The following is a 16834-nucleotide window of genomic DNA, read 5'->3' as shown; positions in this document are numbered from 1 at the left end:
AATCGAGGAGAGCTCCGATGAAGATTCTCGTCAGAATAATCGATTTTCTCAGTGCTTCACTATAAGAGGGTATCGAAGAAAAGCCAGGCCACGCTAAACAGACCCTAATAACGTACACGCCAACATGAGGGTTGGAAAAGGAGAGAAAAGCACAAATAAATCAGCGAAGACCTCGAAGTCATAAAGAGTCAACTGTTGATCTGCTCGCCGTGTTGTCGAGCCATAACTCCACTCGTTCCAAGCAAATTCAGTTTAGTGCATGATCCGACTGCTCTCTGTGGGTCCGTTGCTCGAGCCTGAGAAGGTGCTGTTGCTTCGCTCAAGATGATAGTTCAACTGTCGACGGTGCCTCATCAAGGCTAATGTGCTCATCTGGAGCTCTTCGAAAGCAAGCAATGTAGCATCGTGCGCACCGAGCATGTCGAGGAGTTTTTGGATGTCGTGCATGTGTTTCCGAATGGCACTGTCCGGGGCGCAGAAGGTGCGGACACTCATCTCCTTCACAACTGCTTTCCAGTTGTGAAGATTGGAGTGTAGAAGGATGGGGTTGGTCGAGCTCTCCCCGTTGAAGCGCAGGGTTCGGATATTGGACAAGATCAGTCGACGCTGAGTGGCCTGATCGAACTGAAATTCGACGACCTGAGGCCTGTTCTTGGAGCCCCAGAAGTTGGTAACCTTTTTGATTGATTCATCTGAGATACGGCTGGCTTCGTATTGTCGAACGAGGAATGTGTTTGCGGTCACGCAGATCATAACCTCCATCTCCGAGTACAGTCTGGCCTGTGTAGGAGGGTCCAGAGAGATGGGAACTGCTGACTCAGGAACGATCCTTGGCCGGCGTGGTGCACCGGCGAATGTCTTTGGGCAAGCCTTTGCCATATCCTCAGCCTGTCAATCATATTAGTTAGACTGTACGTGATAGTATCAGAAAGTAACTGTGAGCACTTACAATCTCTCCCACATGATGCTTGATTTTCTTTCCGAAATCTCGGAAGATCTTCGACTTTTGTCTCTTGAGCGGCGCAGTGTTGAAGTCGTCGGCGTGGCCGAGCCAGCCATTTGTTCCGAAAAGCTTCTTGTGCGAGGATCGCACTTGTCGAGTCGAGTCGCCGAAGTGATGACGATCAATGGAATGGAAATCACATATTTCCGTTGCTTTATCCACAGGCGACAGGGAGTGGTTGCTGTACCCTTCAAGCACAAACGTGGCTTGCTGACTTGCGGCAATATCCTCGTCGTAGACCCTAACGGATGGCTTGCGCTGAATTCCTTTGTGCAGAGGGACATCGAGCTTTGCGGTAAGGTGGAGACCAGCACAAGGCTCAGCGTAGTGCAGCGAAGGAGAAGATGAGATATCAAGAGGAGACGATGGTGCAACAGTGCTAGCGTGAACTGACTGCAAAGAAGGGGATCTGGATGAAGTATCCAGAGAAGAGAGTGTGGTGGCTGTGGTATCAGGAGAGGTGTTCCAGAATTCCCGATATTTTTCATAGAAGGGATTGAGCTTGGCGATATCCTCATACGAGAGATGGATACTTCAGACAATTAGCATATTTTCATTTTCCAATGGACACAAGGATCATACTCTGGGCTCAGCATGATGGGAACTTCGTAGGTTTCGTCACTCATGGTGATGAAGCGTTATGAACGTGGGATCGAATTGACACCGTAGTACTGCTTGATACCAGAGACAAGTTGATGTACGTGCAGAGGAAGTGCAAGCGAAGACATATACGGAGACTCGATATAACTTTCGAAAGAAGATTCTTCGAGGAGAAGAAGACATAGGGGGACTGATATAGCCTCGTGGTAGTTGGCATCTTATTGTCTATTGATAAAGTCATCATCTCATTTGGCTGGATACAATGCTATTGTCAGTGCGAGGAATCTATTCAAGCCAATCTGCTCAGGCTAAAATAGTTTTGTTTGCTAGTTGCTGGCGTCCTATTCTGGAAATTCTGAGGTGAATGATAGTGGACTCGCAACAATAGCATTCTGTCCATTGTGTAAATAGCCTTAGGGAATGCTTATTCGGAGTAAGGTTATAGTTTGATTGCTAAAAATTTTCTCCCTTTCTTTTCTCTATTTATAGTCAACGATTTCTCTTAGCTATAGAACAATTCTATTGTCCCATTGTTTGTAAATCATGATGTAGATCCAGTATAGGAGGTGGAGCCATTCCGTCCCTTTGCCTGTGAGTAGAGATGGACTCAGGGAGCTTCAGGAACCGCTCAGTTCTCACCAAAGGGCACACTATTACAAAAACACTTACTATAGATCCAACAATTACTAATGGATGTAGGCCTTGAGTTGCGCAATTTGTACTGTCTTGTGATTCATGATCTTGCAAAACGCCCCAAAACAGCAGGATTAAGTCTGGGAGTTCTTTAGGCGAAAGTGAATCCGAAGTGAGCTTCGACAATGATATTCACTACTTAACTTAGACGTCTATACATGACTGGGAGCAGGTATTCTTATCCGCTGATGAAAGGAGACCCAGAATGCGACAATTGGCGACGAGGATGTTAACAGAAATCTGGCAACTCCCACTGGATTAGCCGCGAATATCCAGCAAGCCGAACTCCATGTCGTAGAATGTCTCCTCAAAGCGGCAAAATACCCCGGGAAGCCGAACTCCAATGCCTGGGGAAGAGACATTACTACTAGAAAACGCGGCTAGACAGCCGCCAAATGTATGCTAAGCACACCATACCCGCACGTCGAAGAGAGGTAGGCGGTCTTCGGAGTTGTTGAAAATGAGGGTGGACATCAGTTCAAGTGCCTACGACCTGACTTGTGGTAATTGAGACGGTATCTCAAGGACGTCTGGGAAGGTTGCTGGTTCGCATAGAGCGGCATCTCGGAATCAGACGCAATTCTACTCGAGGCTAACGTTGATTTATGCACCGGAAATCCTCCTGAGCACCAGGACAACGGACTATTTAAAAGGCCAATCGGGTTCAAGATCCTCAGACGGTGTAGATATTCTTCAAAGCTCAAGCAGCTCATACGTCGTAGCTAAAGTAATGGCAATACAGTCGGCATTGCTGGGGAGCCAATCAGAGACATGGTAAATCGCCCAGAAGTCCCGGGGGATGCTGCCGAGTGCGCGAGTCACGTGGGACTCTCCACTTGCCGACCTGCTAGCCGCAGCCAAGTTCAGATGCTCGGAATGGACCACGGCATTCCTCCATTCCTTCCAACCACTCACCATCTGCCTTTCACCCTCCCCGCAGACCCAGCTCCCATCCACGCCCACACGTCCCGCAATCTCCAATTACAGGGAAGTCCCTCTAGTTCGATTGCTGGACTAAGCCTGCCTGTGCGTTGCTGCTTAGGGTCGCTTATGACCTCTGAGCCACATCCCTGGCTTGCTCTCTACGATCCAGCCGAATATGAATGCCGTTGTGGTCCGTTGCTTGCCTGCCTGAAACGGTTCACTGGCCCGCTCCCTCAGTTGCCTCGAATTATATATGAGCGCCTACTACCCTGTTGGAAATGGTTTATTTTACCTCTCTGTGTCTTGTCTATCTCATTTACTTAGATCCAAGGTTACTTTTATACGGGTGATACCGTGTTATCGAGTATTCTCTGTGTACACACTCCTTGCTTGGATTCGTCATTGGCGGACCCTCATCCTCCTCCCGCAAACTCAACAGTTAAGGATATTCAAGTCAATTGACCAAGATGACACACGGACAGGAGAAATATGACATTGTCATCGTGGGCGCCGGCCCTGTTGGTATTCTGCTGTCTCTCTGCATGTCCCGCTGGGGCTACAAAGTGAAGCACATCGACAATCGCCCGGTGCCTACCGCAACCGGCCGCGCCGATGGGATTCAGCCTCGCTCAACGGAGATTCTCCGGAACCTGGGTCTGAAGCGTCAGATCATGGCTTACAAGCCAGCTAAGGTGTACGATGTCGCTTTCTGGGATCCTCTTCCTGAAGGCAAGGGTATCAATCGCACCGGAAGCTGGCCCAGCTGCCCTCGATTCATTGACACAAGATACCCTTTCACTACCCTCGTCCACCAGGGCAAGATTGAGAGAGTTTTCATTGACGAGATTGAGAAGGCTGGCACAAGAATTGAGAGACCTTGGACTATCATCGCGTTCAAGAACGATGGCGTGGACAAGAACTATCCCGTCCAGGTGTCGCTCAAGAGCATTGATACAAACGTCATCGAGACCGTTCGCACCAAGTACCTCTTCAGTGGCGAGGGCGCTCGCAGCTTTGTCAGAGAGCAGCTCGGCATCAAGATCCATCACAAGGATCCCATCTCTTACGTGTGGGGTGTCATGGATGGAGTTGTGAGAACAAACTTCCCTGATATTGAGGTAAGAATAACTCTTCAATGGCAGAAAAATGGCTTCAGTTACTAATTCGTTTTATAATAGACCAAGTGCACCATTCACTCAGACGCCGGCTCCATCATGGTTATCCCCCGCGAGGACAACATGGTCCGTCTCTATGTCCAGATCGCCTCTTCCTCCGATCCTGACTTCAACCCAAGAAAGACCGCCACTGCTGAGGAAGTCCAGGAGACGGCAAAGAAGATTCTCAAGCCATACACTTTGGAGTGGGACCGCGTTGAGTGGTACTCTGTTTACCCCATCGGTCAGGGTATCTCCGAGAGATATACACTGGACGAGCGTATCTTTATGGGAGGCGATGCCTGCCACACCCACAGCCCTAAGGCTGGTCAGGGGATGAACACAGCGTTCCACGATGCACTCAACATGGCTTGGAAGCTCCACGCTGTTGAATCTGGATTGGCCGACCGTTCCATTTTGAGCACCTACGAGAGCGAGCGCAAGGACATTGCCGAAAGGCTGCTGAACTTCGACAACAAGTATGCCGCCCTCTTCTCCAAGCGTCGCCCAACAGCCGGTGAAGTCGGATCCGCAAGCCACACCCAGGCCGCCGCTGGTGGTGAGGAGGACGAGTTTGTCAAGACCTTCAAGTCTTCCTGCGAGTTCACCTCCGGGTACGGCGTTGCTTACAAGCCCAATGTTTTCAACTGGAGTCCAAGCCATCCCGCTCAGTCGCCTCTGTTCAACATCCCTGACGTTAGGCTGACTCCTGGCCGCGCCTTTACTCCCACCACTGTGACCCGCTTGGCGGATGCCAACTTTGTTCACCTCGAGCAGGAAATCCCTGCAAATGGAGCATTCCGCATCTTCATCTTCGCCGGTAAACAGGCGAACACCAAGAAGGCGATCACGGATTTTGGTGCCAACCTTGAAAAGGAGCGGTCATTCCTGTCTTCTTACCGACGCATCGATGAGATCTCTTTCTTTGAGCACCATCTGCCTCACTCCAAGCTGTTCTCTATCTGCCTGATTTACGCTGCTCAGAAGAACGAGGTTGATGTGGAGGCCATCCCTCAGATCCTCCGCGATTACCACCACCATATCTACGCCGACGACGTTCCCGACGTGCGCGTGCCTCTCGCCAAGTTTGCCGCCCATGAGAAGCTTGGCTTCGACCCCGAGAAGGGAGGTGTTGTTGTCACTCGTCCTGACAGCCACGTTGCCTGCACCGTTCAATTGGTGGAAGGCAGCGGCACTGTTGATGCTCTCAACGCATACTTCAACTCCTTCTCCACAAAGCCTCTTGGCCAGGACCAGCAAAGCCGTCTGTAAGCTGATTTATTCAGATCCAATGCTGTGTATCTTAATTTTGATGTGTCCATTGTTGTTTCCTTTCGGTCTTATGATTCGTTCTGGACGAGCGATGACGACTTGCATTACTGGCGTTGATATCCATAAACCCGCTTTTCTTGTCACTTTTAGGTAGTAGATAGTCAAAATAAAGCTTTCAGTAACATATGAGAATTCCTGCAGTGGGTGTATCTGGGCGGTCAATCTTATCAGTAAGGCAGTGGACCGAAGACGATGGAATTTCTAGAACTACATCACCCTCACCAATCACCCCGCACAGAACATACCCACCTAAAGACCTCTGCCTCACGTTTCTCACTTGCAAGATTCTGTTTGACAAAGCCTAATAAGACTCAAATCACACCAAAATGCTTTCGCTTCTCCTCTCTGCTGAACTTACAGGGTAAGATAAAACAAGCGGGTCATATATATCCTTCATACTTCCCTCGATCTGCCTGTCTCTGCCTATATCAGTTTCCCCGCACGCCTAAATCATGACCGTAGCTCATCAATGAATGTAGGGTCACCGACCTTCGGCCACAGGACACGGAGGAACAGCCATACTTCTACACCTTCAAGGTACAATGCACTTCTTGCCGTGAGGTGCATCCAAACTGGGTCAGCTTCAATCGCTTTGTAAGTTTTCAAAGCACACGACACTCCTCTTTACAGACAGCGGTCAGCACTGTACTAACTACTGATGCAGGAGCAACACGAGATTCCTGGAAGTCGGGGCGAGGCCAACTTTGTGTGGAAATGCAGGCTTTGCCAGGTTGGTCTCTTCCTAGCAATAATTTGCTCTGCTCGGCTTGCCTTTAAAAGCCATCTCGTTTGTTCTTGCGGTCGGTTTTACGAGGCCCAAGGAGATAATGAGATATGGATTGTAGGCAAGCTTTCTATGAGATTATTCATTAACCATTTGAAATCAGAAAACCCATTCCGCTTCGATCGTCAACGGTCCGCATGCCTATGAGGGGAATGAGAAGCGCAAGGGCAGCAAAGTGATCGAGATCGACTGTCGTGGACTGGAGTTCACAGAATTCAAGCCTGATGTAAGTTTAACATTCATTTCTTGAGCCGGGCTAGATTTCTGATGATGGATGCGCAGGGAGAATGGGAGGCAAAGGGGATTGAATCATCCACGTCTTTCACTGGTATAGATTTGTCTGAGGGAGAATGGTATGATTATGACGAGAAAGCCGGCGAGGAGGTCTCCATCAAGGAAATCAGCTGGGAGGTGGGAAGAGGTTGAAATGTACAAGCCAACGACTTCACGACTGAGGGGATTTTTTTCTGTAGCATTCTATCTCAGTATCTTTAGCTCATTCGTAGCTTTTGATTCCTTCATTTGTCGCGTCGTGAAATGTGTTTCTTATGTAGAAGCCTGCGGCGGACACATTACTCTCAATCGACATTTCTTCTGACGATTTCGCAAGGGGATCATGAATCTGGTAAAACTAGAACCTATTCAATTCAAGTCATCGACTTGTTTTTCCCTTCTTTTTGACTTCTTTGTTGTCCAAGAGATGTTCTCAAGGCGGTGATGCAGCTCGCCATTTGATTGGTTGATAGCCGCGTCCAGCAGCATCACATTTTCGCGGTGTAGGAACCTTCAGAGGTCGACTGGGCGTAATGCGGTAGCTCCGACCACTTTTCATCTCAACACGCGACCAGTCCAGCACTTTCAATTCGGATAATTCGTTCTTTTCAGCTGGTCGATCAAGTCTCATTGCACACTATACATACTGCCCCAATTTTTGAAGGGCCTCCCTGTGTCGTACATCTCAGATTCCTGGTGAATCAATCGCAAGGCGCTTCACATCGCAACGATGAGTGTTCGTTCCTCCCCATTTGCTCCAGCTTTGCGGAATTCGTTATTGACATGGATTGACACAATCTACAGTTCCAACCAGTTAACCCCCGGCCTTTTTTGCAAGCTCGGTACGGCTTCCCAACTCACCCAGTACCCCTCCGATTGCGCCTTTTATCTCTATCCAGTACGACCGAATGGACATATCATTTTCTAATACAGCATTCTAGGGTCGGCGCCGAGGTCATCATCCGTCTCAAGTGGGGTCAGACAGAGTACAAGGGCAAGCTGGAAAGCATCGATTCGTACATGAACGTCCTCCTGAGGGATACGGAGGAGTTTCTCGATGGAAAGAACACGGGTACACTTGGTCTTGTGCTGATTCGGTACGTTTCGAACTATTTGGCCGCTTGATGCGCTACAAAAGCGCTTCAGGCTCTTTTCTGATATGTCCTGACTGACACGAACCAGGTGTAACAACATTCTTTGGATGGGATCGGCAGACAGCGTTGAGATGACGGATTTGGGACTGCGATAGAGAAGAGAAGACGTCAATGGACGTCATTTATGGAATTCCGACTGAGGAAGAGGATACCTATACCGACGGAATCGCTCCTAGACGAGGCAAATGTCGCGAAAAAGAGGAAGGGCCATACACCAATTGATTAACAGGTCTACGGCAAGCCTCGGTCTCTGTTTGTTCTCTGATATCTCTGGTACAAGGCGTTTTTAACCACTGCTTTTGAATATGGTTTGCAGATTTAGGCTGGGTAGAGAACGAGAGAGACCTTCTGTGTGATTTATTAGACATAGGCTTGCTTTTTGTCTTTTCCTCCAGTTATGTATGGTAATACCCATCATATAATCGTATGGATAATACGAAGCCTCTTGAACATCTTTCGACAGTAAGTAATGGATGGGTGATAAGTTCACTTTGTGATTGAATGAAAGTGCTGCACAGGATCATGTGTCGACATGAGATCTTAACCAGCGCAACAACGTGCACCCAACCAACACCGTTGAAGTTGACTTGATTCATCTCGACCTGAGCTTCCAATGTACATAACGAGGGTCAGGTTTCCTGAGCACTTTTAGATGCGTGACGCAACCGGTGCTTTCAATTATGTGAATTGACTCATGGAGCGTTTCTGCCACTTCGGTTGGAGTACGGTTCAGCATTTAGAGTTCCCTCAGTGCATCAAGAGCTCTGATAGTGAGGCCCGTCGACGCTTATAGTATGTCTGCTCGATATCACCACATGCTTCTGTGTTTACATATCAGGATGTCTAATTGCCTATTCATTTGCAGTGTCGGAGGATTTCTTGACGATTCATGGAATATTCTGGCAGTCAAAGTGCATCATGCAATGCTCTAACTATTGTCTTGAACAGAAATGATGAGCCAGTGAATGACTCTGTCAGAATCTTGCCATGACAAACGCATTTCGAGGGCAGCCGGAAAGCTGAGACAAGGATGGTTATATACGACTTGGATCATGAGATATTATCCCGCTGAGTTACCCCACTTCGTCACCATCTCGTTTCTCAGCACTTTACTTGAATATGTCCGCATAAATGAAAAGGTCCTTCGAAATTGTATGGTTAAGGGTGTTTAAAATCACATCTACTCATAATGAACAAACAACATGAACGATCTTCAGATGATGCCTCCGAGTCCTACTACAACCTCGGATCGTATCACCGACGTGTGAGCACCGCTAATCATCAAGCTCAGCTATGGTTCGACCGTGGGCTCATATGGACATACGGCTTCAACCATGAAGAAGCGGTCCATTGTTTCCAAAAATCTATTGCAATTGACCCCAAGTGTGCCATGTCTTACTGGGGCCTCGCTTACGCCCTTGGTCCGAACTACAACAAACCATGGGAGGTCTTCGACCAGCAGGAGCTCGCATCAACGGTACGGCGCACTCGCAGGGCTGCAGAAGATGCAAAGGCAAATGCAACAACAGCGTCGCCAGTAGAGGCAGCTCTGATCGACGCTCTGCAGTATCGGTATCCGCATGACCGGCCGGCGGGGGACTGCTCATCCTGGAACCAGGGCTACGCAGATGCCATGGAAGGTGTATACAAACAGCACCCAGATGACCTAGACGTGGCAGTGCTGTATGCAGATGCTTTGATGAATCTTACTCCGTGGGCGCTCTGGGATATAAAGACTGGGCAACCCGCGCCGAACGCGCGTACCCTAGACATAAAACGTGTCCTCGATCGTGCGCTGGCTCAGAAGGGAGGACTCTGCCATCCAGGTCTGCTGCATTTGTACATCCATTTGATGGAGATGTCCGGCTCCCCAGAGACCGCATTGACGGCCGCCGACCACCTGCGGGGCCTGGTACCTGACGCAGGGCATTTGAATCATATGCCGACGCATTTGGACATTCTGTGTGGCGATTATCGCCGAGCAGTGGCCTCCAACTCGGAGGCCATCCGGGCGGACGAGAAGTTCCTCGCTCGTGCAGGCCCCGTCAATTTCTATACCCTCTATCGATCTCATGATTATCATTTCCGTATCTACGCGGCCATGTTTGCCGGACAGTCCAGAGTGGCCTTGGACACGGCAGCAGAGCTGGAGGCGTCAATTCCTGAAGAACTCTTACGGATCGAGTCCCCGCCGATGGCTGACTGGCTCGAGGGGTTCGTCGCGGTGAAAGTGCACGTCCTTATCCGATTCGGGCGCTGGGAGGACATCCTTGCTCTGGAATTGCCAGAGGACCAGACACTCTACTGCGTGACTACGGCAATGATCCACTACGCCAAAGGTGTAGCATATGCTGCCCTCGGACAAGTGGACGCGGCAGACAAGGAGCGGGCCATATTCCACAAATCTGTCGACCGTGTCCCGCCCAGCCGGGTGCTGTTCAACAACAACTGCCGTGACATTCTGGATATTGCGGATGCCATGCTCGACGGGGAGATCGAATACCGCCGCGGGAATATCGACGCGGCCTTCGAGCACCTGCAACGGTCCATCGCGCTGGATGATGGCCTCCCCTATGACGAGCCATGGGGCTGGATGCAGCCCAGCCGGCATGCCTATGGCGCTCTCTTGCTCGAGCAGGGCCAAGTAGAGAAGGCCGCAGCAGTGTATAGTGCCGATCTGGGGATGGACGATACCCTGCCGCGGGCCCTGCAGCATCCGAACAATGTGTGGTCGTTACATGGGTATCACGAGTGTCTGACGAGGCTGGGTCGTTCGGCGGAGGCAAGGATTATACAGCAGCAATTGAAACTCGCTGCAGCGACGGCAGACGTGCCGATTCGGTCTTCGTGCTTTTGCCGACAGGAGGAGTGCTGTACATAGTCAAGCACTCTTGTAGTCTAGCATCTATCCACCTCTCTCTCCTCTGAACAGCGTAATGATGAAATGATTGACCAATGACTGTCAAGATATAGGTGCGTCTGTCGATCGGATGTCCATATCCAAGCAGCCATGTCAGAGTTATGACTGGTCCGAGTCCTCCTTCTTGGCATACGCAGTAGTATAGTTGATCACCATCACCACCCTGTGAGTTAGATTGCTGGATTTGCATACCTAACGAACAATGACAGTCTTGTAGCGAACTCTTCCCGTCCTATAAATGACCACCAGCCTACTTGCGGGAGATGTATATTCCATCAATACCCTGGTAGTTTTCAAGGACATGAAGATCTAGAGTGATCGTCAGATCAACCTAACTAGTGCTAAGAATAAATAAGTGCTGCAGATGTGGACGATCCACATCCCAAAAAAGCAGGCTTGCCGAGGACGTTTGTGTCATTGTCTGCACTAAGACTAATCTATTGGATAAAGCTGAGCATGACTTTATAATGCTTGCCTTCTGCAAAGTGCAGTGACGCAGGTACACGGTGAATCATCTACTTGGTATCCAAGAGGGCAACTCGTGTAATTGAGACAAGCTCAAATCTCCTGAACCAATTTACACCACAGTATTAATGGATTCTGACCCCTGAATACTGACACAGTCAAGACTGAGTCAGAGACGACCACTTTTTAGTCCAACTACCCTGTACAGTGTATGTACCCCTCTAATTGTGATGATTTGGCAATTGACAAACGATCCACAACACTCCACTCTCCACGCAAAAGGAATGATGAAGATTTCCTCTTTTAATTTTTCCAGAAAAAGCGGAGAAAAAAATTCCGCCCACATGCCTGCTGCTTTATCCCCATTGGCGAATTGGTCGGCGGAGATCTCAGGCACTGCTCCTCCCGCTTCCCGAAGTGGAAATCCAGGCAAGCTCCACGGTGGATTAAATTTCTGAAGCTTAGTCAAAGACCTTGCCTCAAGGCGTAACATTTAAGAATGACGCTGTCGTTCAGATTGAACTAGAACGGGCTATTTCATCACCAGGGAATATTCGCACCATGCCACCCTCCCTCTCCAACGATGTCCTACTACTAATCGGGGAGTTCCTGGAGGATCATCAAGACCGCTACAATCTTCTCTTCGTGTGTCGTCATTTTCATGAGCTGTTCCATCGACTTGTATACCGATATGCAGCGCTGAAGGACTGCAACCAGACGCGCTCGTTTCTGAGTGCCGCGTTGCGACACCCCGAGCTGGCTCGGGCGGTTCGCGCCTTGGATTTCAGCGAGTGGCGAACCCAATCTGACGCTCACAAAAGCACTAGCGTGGCTGCAGAGGAGATGGAAGTGTTTCGCACTTGGACACAAGAAATTAGCCACTCAGACGAGGAATACGCTAAGTGGGAGCAAGATCTGCAGCAAGATGTCGAAGAGGCCTGGATCGCCCTTCTCTTGCCGCTGGTGAGGAACGTACAGCAGTTGCGGTTGGTATATCCCAAGGAGAACAAGTATCTCGACCGCATGATGCAGCGGGCCGTTCAGCGAGAGAAGCCGTTCGACACGCACCCGGCCTTCCGTGCTCTACGAGACGTCTCCTTGGGTCATCTGGACGACACCGTGGACAGCAAGGGCACCTACGCCCCATTTCAGGTACTTCCATTCTTCCAGCTGCCGTTGATGCGCGCCATCACAGTCGATTCAGTCGTTGAATCGACCTCCGCATATGAACAGCCGCAATCAGAGCAAGAGCCATCGTCCGCCTCATCGGTATCTGAAATCGTCTTGAACTCCAGCAGCGGCGCCAGGGGCATGACTAGCATTGTCGCCGCTTGCTCCGCCCTTCGATCATTCAAGTACCAGCATTCAGACGGCCATCTGCTCGCCGAGGGCTACCAGCCGGCTGCCTTCTACCGCTCGCTGTCCGCTAGCAAAGACACCTTGCACACACTCTGGCTGGACAGCTGCGGGGTGCATCTCCCCTTCACCATTGCGGGTGCTAACGAGACGCACGACGAGTGGTTCGGGTCGCTGGCCGATTTCACGAACCTGAAGGACGTGCGGATCCGGTTGCCGAACCTTTTGGATATCCGGTACCCGGCTGAGCCGTCGGTTCCGCTGACGGAGGTCTTGCCGGCTGGAGTGGAGTCGTTGTACGTGGAAGGATGCAAGGAGAATTCGCTGGCGATGTTGGTGACCCAGTTGGGGACGCTGCTTAGCGCTTCCCGCAGTGGCGGTGCTGACGGTAAGAGTGGGCGGTCACCTCGCTTCAAGGAGTTGAAAAAGCTGGAGATCGAGGGAATGTTCCACGATGAGGAGGAATATGAGGATTCCGGATACGAGGGTTCTGCGGCTGGTGAAAAGGTCATCAAGCCGCGGGTTTATGAGATGGTGGGACCCTTGCGCCAGGCTTGTGAGCTGGCCGGAGTGGGCTTGTTCGTTCGGGACCGTGTGTGCCCGGAGACTATGAAATGACTGATATGAAATTGTGATTGATGATACCCTGGCTTAGATATAGATGATAGAGACAGATAGACGGATAGACAGATTTCCCGTTCTTGCAAATACTACAAGACAAGCTACTATTTCCTCGCTCAACATGATTTCAATCTAGATCTATTGTAAGCAAGGAATATAACGAAGTCTGCCTTATCAGAACGATGCTTCGTTCGAATCTCAATCGGATGTAGATGCAAGGGCCTATCGCCATCCACGCAAGGAGGACCTAATCCCCTCTAGAACACTGGCTGGAGATATGATGTTTCATCTTGAGGTTTCTTCGCAGTGGCCAAATGAATGGTTGCACTGCATCACTGGTTACCTACTCATCTATTTCGCTCTGGAGATATATAGCAAGAACGACGGCCATATCAGCCCTTGCAAGGGAGCACCATTTACGACTCGATGTCCAGTCGTAGCGGGTAATAGCAAGATGTCACCCGATACATCAGACCTTGACCTCGAAACGCCGCCGGCGGTAACACTCAATCAAGGCGAAACGTACAAAGAGCAACCCGAAACTGCAGATGGAGAACCATTCGGAGACGAAGAAGGTGCAGAGGTCAGGTATCGCACGTTGGAGTGGTGGTTTGTCAGCCCCGGTTCAGCAGAAAGCCGACGAAGTCCGATTGACGTAATATTTGAACAGGAGATGCGCGATAGGTTTGCAGCCTCTGCTGTCAGCCTCCTCTTGGACTAACACCGGTGGCTAGTTATGCTCGCCGGGGGAACATCTCTAGGCATGCTATCGCTTCCCTCCGCGGTGGCGACACTGGGAATCGTCCCGTCGGTCTTCCGTCTCCGTTTATGAGAGACAAACCACTAAGTATGAATTGATAATAGAGGCGTGATACTCATCGTTGGCATTGCTATCCTCACCATTTACACCGGCCATGTCATGGGGCAATTCAAGCAGAAATTCCATCGTGTCCATAGCATTGCTGATGCCGGCGAGGTGCTCTTTGGCTGGATCGGGCGCGAGATCCTGGGGACGGGGCTGCTGCTCTGCCTGGTATTTGTGATGGGAGGGCACATTCTCACTTTTACTGTCATGATGAACACACTGACAGATCATAGCACATGCAGCATCGTATTCGGGGTGGTGGGGTTGCTGATTTCGCTTATATTGAGCTTGCCGCGGACGTTTAAGAGGATGTCATGGTTGTCAGTTATCTGTAAGATTTGTCATATGAGAAGTGAAGGGAGTTGCAGCTGACCGATGACCGCAGCGTTTGCCAGTATTGTTGCGGCAGTTTTGGTCACGATGATTGCGCTTGGTGTCCAGCGGCCGCACAAAAATCCAAAGGTCGAGGTGACTAGGTCGACTAGTCTGTACAGAGCGTTTCTCGCAGTCACGGATATCGTATTCGCCTATGGTAAGCCTCTGTTCATTGACTGCAGCTGGACCATTGACCAACAACGGCAGCCGCCCATCCAGCCTTTTTTGGCTACATTTCCGAGATGAAAACTCCCACCGACTGGCCGAAGACGCTGTGTTTTGTTGAAATCATCAACACGACCTTGTACACAGTCACCGGGGTGGTTATCTACCGCTTTGCTGGTCAGCACGTTGCGTCACCGGCACTGGGCTCAGCCAGCCCATTGATGGCGAAGGTTGCGTATGGAATTGCAATTCCGACGGTATGAACAGTGTACGACGATAGAATTTTATCTACTGGAAACTGACATTGTAGATTGTGATTGCCGGGGTGATTAATGGACATATCGCCTCCAAGTACATTTATGTCCGTCTGTTCCGGGGTACCGAGCATATGCACCGGCGCAGTCTGTTATCGACAGGCACTTGGGTGGCAATCTTGGTGGTACTGTGGACGATAGCCTGGGTCATTGCAGAAGCAGTTCCTCAGTTCAATAACCTGCTGAGCCTGGTTGTAGGTTGCCCATGATCGAGTGATTGCATGTCTAACGATACTTCAGACGTCACTGTTCTGCAGTTGGTTCTCGTGTGCGTATCCTTTTGAGACCAGAAGAGAGGTGCCTGGCTAATTACGTAGATGGACTATGTGGTGCCCTCTGGCTCTTCATCAACCAGGGACTTTGGTTCTCGTCGCCGAGGAAAATATTCTTGACCATTGTCAATTTCATCCTGATTGGAATGGGAGGATGTCTGGTAAGTTGTCTTCACCTTCCCGCATCTTGGTACTGATGGGTCAGTGTGGCCTTGGACTGTATGTGTCTGGCCGAGCAATCAACGAAGAGTCAGCTGGCGGCAGTTTCTCCTGCGCCAGTAACGCATAGAGGCTGGAGATGGCTGATGAGGTGGGCGGCTGGACAATTGAAAGACAGTGAGCAAATTGTTGTCTTTAGTTTGACATGACACATACACCAAACCGATGAAAGAAATTATAGTTTGGCAGCTGGAGACTCCACGTCGAACTCTGTTGTGCAAAGCAAGAACGTATCTCGAAGAGCCTGGACGGCATTAGCCTGAGGGAGATCAGAAAAGAAAAGGTTCCACGCACAGACAAGCGATACTTCTCATTAATCGCCTGATAGTCCTCTCCAGCCAGCATATCGCAGAAATGCCTAATAGACGGGTAATGCACTAGCGAGATTTCGTTCCACCAGTCTGTCTCTGGTCGATCCTCGCTTCCCCGCGAGTCGACCTGGACGGTCGAAGCGGGTCTGATCACATTCCCCACGAGCTTTGCATTCCCGCCGCGCTTACCGGCGACAGGGATGAAAGCCTGTCCGTACTGGTAGTAGCTCTTCTTCCCGCTGGGATGGTGGAAATGCAGCAGATTCAGCATGGTGACCGGACCATCGTGTGTACGCGTGAGTGTGTCCATAAAGGCGAGTAGATCTGGCGAGAGTTCCAGATTCTTTGAGGAGGACTTCTGGCGGGCATTAGCCAGGGAGCCGGTTAGAGGGATGGAGGAGGCGCTTCGTTTGAGAGATTTGTCGCGGTCATCGTAGTTGGATAAAAGCTTTGAGGGGATGCCGACGGCGAGACGGTACTCTTGTTGCACGAGGGGTTGTAGGTTAGGCGGAAGTGATTCAAGGGCTGCTTCTTTGGTTACCGATGCCGGTTGCAGGAGAACAAGAAGGTCCCATTTTGTGGTCGTCAGCAGATTGGAGTCAATTAGAGTGGGAGGAATAACGATGTGTCGTGGACGCGAGGCGAGAATGACCTTGACGGCGGAGGATTGGCGGAGCTGGCGAAGGAAAGACTCAGCGGTGGTGGAGGGAGCAAGAGCAAGGAGATGCAGAGTGAGACCTGGCATGCTGATGAACCGTGCTGTTGATATTGCAGTTTGAATTTTATATGTGATATTAGCTATTATTGATTCAACCCGAGATAACGTAATCAACCACCGAGCGACGAATACCCCCGAGCGACGAATTTTTGCCGCTTCTAATACTAATTTGAAGCTTTTCAACCACCAACATCATTAGACTTGACTATCTAGTAGCTGAATATATAGCTATATATTAGGACAATTCCTTCTAGTATGTCCAATAGTCCAACACGCACTGCAGCGTGGTGGAGCCCGCTGACTAGGTATAGGTGTA

At 50.2% G+C, this 16834-nt stretch overlaps 7 protein-coding genes across 7 annotated transcripts; 5 read left to right on the top strand and 2 right to left on the bottom strand.

Annotated features, from left to right (window-relative positions):
• Positions 1-252: 252 nt before the first annotated feature.
• Positions 253-1629, bottom strand: Aud_001508 (uncharacterized protein; the record flags this gene model as incomplete). The annotated part of the gene is made up of 3 exons (XM_043287006.1): positions 253-888; positions 950-1535; positions 1586-1629. The coding sequence occupies 3 exons, from the start codon at positions 1627-1629 to the stop codon at positions 253-255; spliced, it is 1266 nt and encodes a 421-aa protein (XP_043142941.1).
• Positions 1630-3687: 2058 nt separating this feature from the next.
• Aud_001507 (putative FAD monooxygenase) lies at positions 3688-5646 on the top strand (the record flags this gene model as incomplete). The annotated part of the gene is made up of 2 exons (XM_043287005.1): positions 3688-4338; positions 4399-5646. The coding sequence occupies 2 exons, from the start codon at positions 3688-3690 to the stop codon at positions 5644-5646; spliced, it is 1899 nt and encodes a 632-aa protein (XP_043142940.1).
• Positions 5647-6032: 386 nt separating this feature from the next.
• Positions 6033-8012, top strand: Aud_001506 (uncharacterized protein; the record flags this gene model as incomplete). Its single annotated transcript, XM_043287004.1, has 8 exons — positions 6033-6067; positions 6186-6300; positions 6371-6436; positions 6594-6716; positions 6773-6901; positions 7568-7605; positions 7705-7860; positions 7946-8012. 8 exons carry the CDS (start codon positions 6033-6035, stop codon positions 8010-8012), a joined length of 729 nt encoding a protein of 242 aa, XP_043142939.1.
• Positions 8013-9106: 1094 nt separating this feature from the next.
• Positions 9107-10798, top strand: Aud_001505 (TPR domain protein; the record flags this gene model as incomplete). Its single annotated transcript, XM_043287003.1, has 1 exon — positions 9107-10798. One exon carries the CDS (start codon positions 9107-9109, stop codon positions 10796-10798), a length of 1692 nt encoding a protein of 563 aa, XP_043142938.1.
• Positions 10799-11863: 1065 nt separating this feature from the next.
• On the top strand, positions 11864-13276 carry Aud_001504 (uncharacterized protein; the record flags this gene model as incomplete). The annotated part of the gene is made up of 1 exon (XM_043287002.1): positions 11864-13276. One exon carries the CDS (start codon positions 11864-11866, stop codon positions 13274-13276), a length of 1413 nt encoding a protein of 470 aa, XP_043142937.1.
• A 457-nt stretch (positions 13277-13733) lies between these two features.
• Positions 13734-15282, top strand: Aud_001503 (putative neutral amino acid permease; the record flags this gene model as incomplete). The annotated part of the gene is made up of 6 exons (XM_043287001.1): positions 13734-13963; positions 14144-14475; positions 14530-14676; positions 14727-14941; positions 14995-15192; positions 15256-15282. The coding sequence occupies 6 exons, from the start codon at positions 13734-13736 to the stop codon at positions 15280-15282; spliced, it is 1149 nt and encodes a 382-aa protein (XP_043142936.1).
• A 382-nt stretch (positions 15283-15664) lies between these two features.
• On the bottom strand, positions 15665-16545 carry Aud_001502 (uncharacterized protein; the record flags this gene model as incomplete). The annotated part of the gene is made up of 2 exons (XM_043287000.1): positions 15665-15733; positions 15784-16545. 2 exons carry the CDS (start codon positions 16543-16545, stop codon positions 15665-15667), a joined length of 831 nt encoding a protein of 276 aa, XP_043142935.1.
• Between the last annotated feature and the right edge of the window lie 289 nt (positions 16546-16834).

Source organism: Aspergillus udagawae (genome assembly GCF_001078395.1).
Source record: "Aspergillus udagawae IFM 46973 DNA, scaffold_1, whole genome shotgun sequence".
NCBI lineage: Eukaryota > Fungi > Ascomycota > Eurotiomycetes > Eurotiales > Aspergillaceae > Aspergillus > Aspergillus udagawae.
Note: the sequence above shows the minus strand (reverse complement) of the source record. Positions and strands in the feature narration are given on the sequence as shown.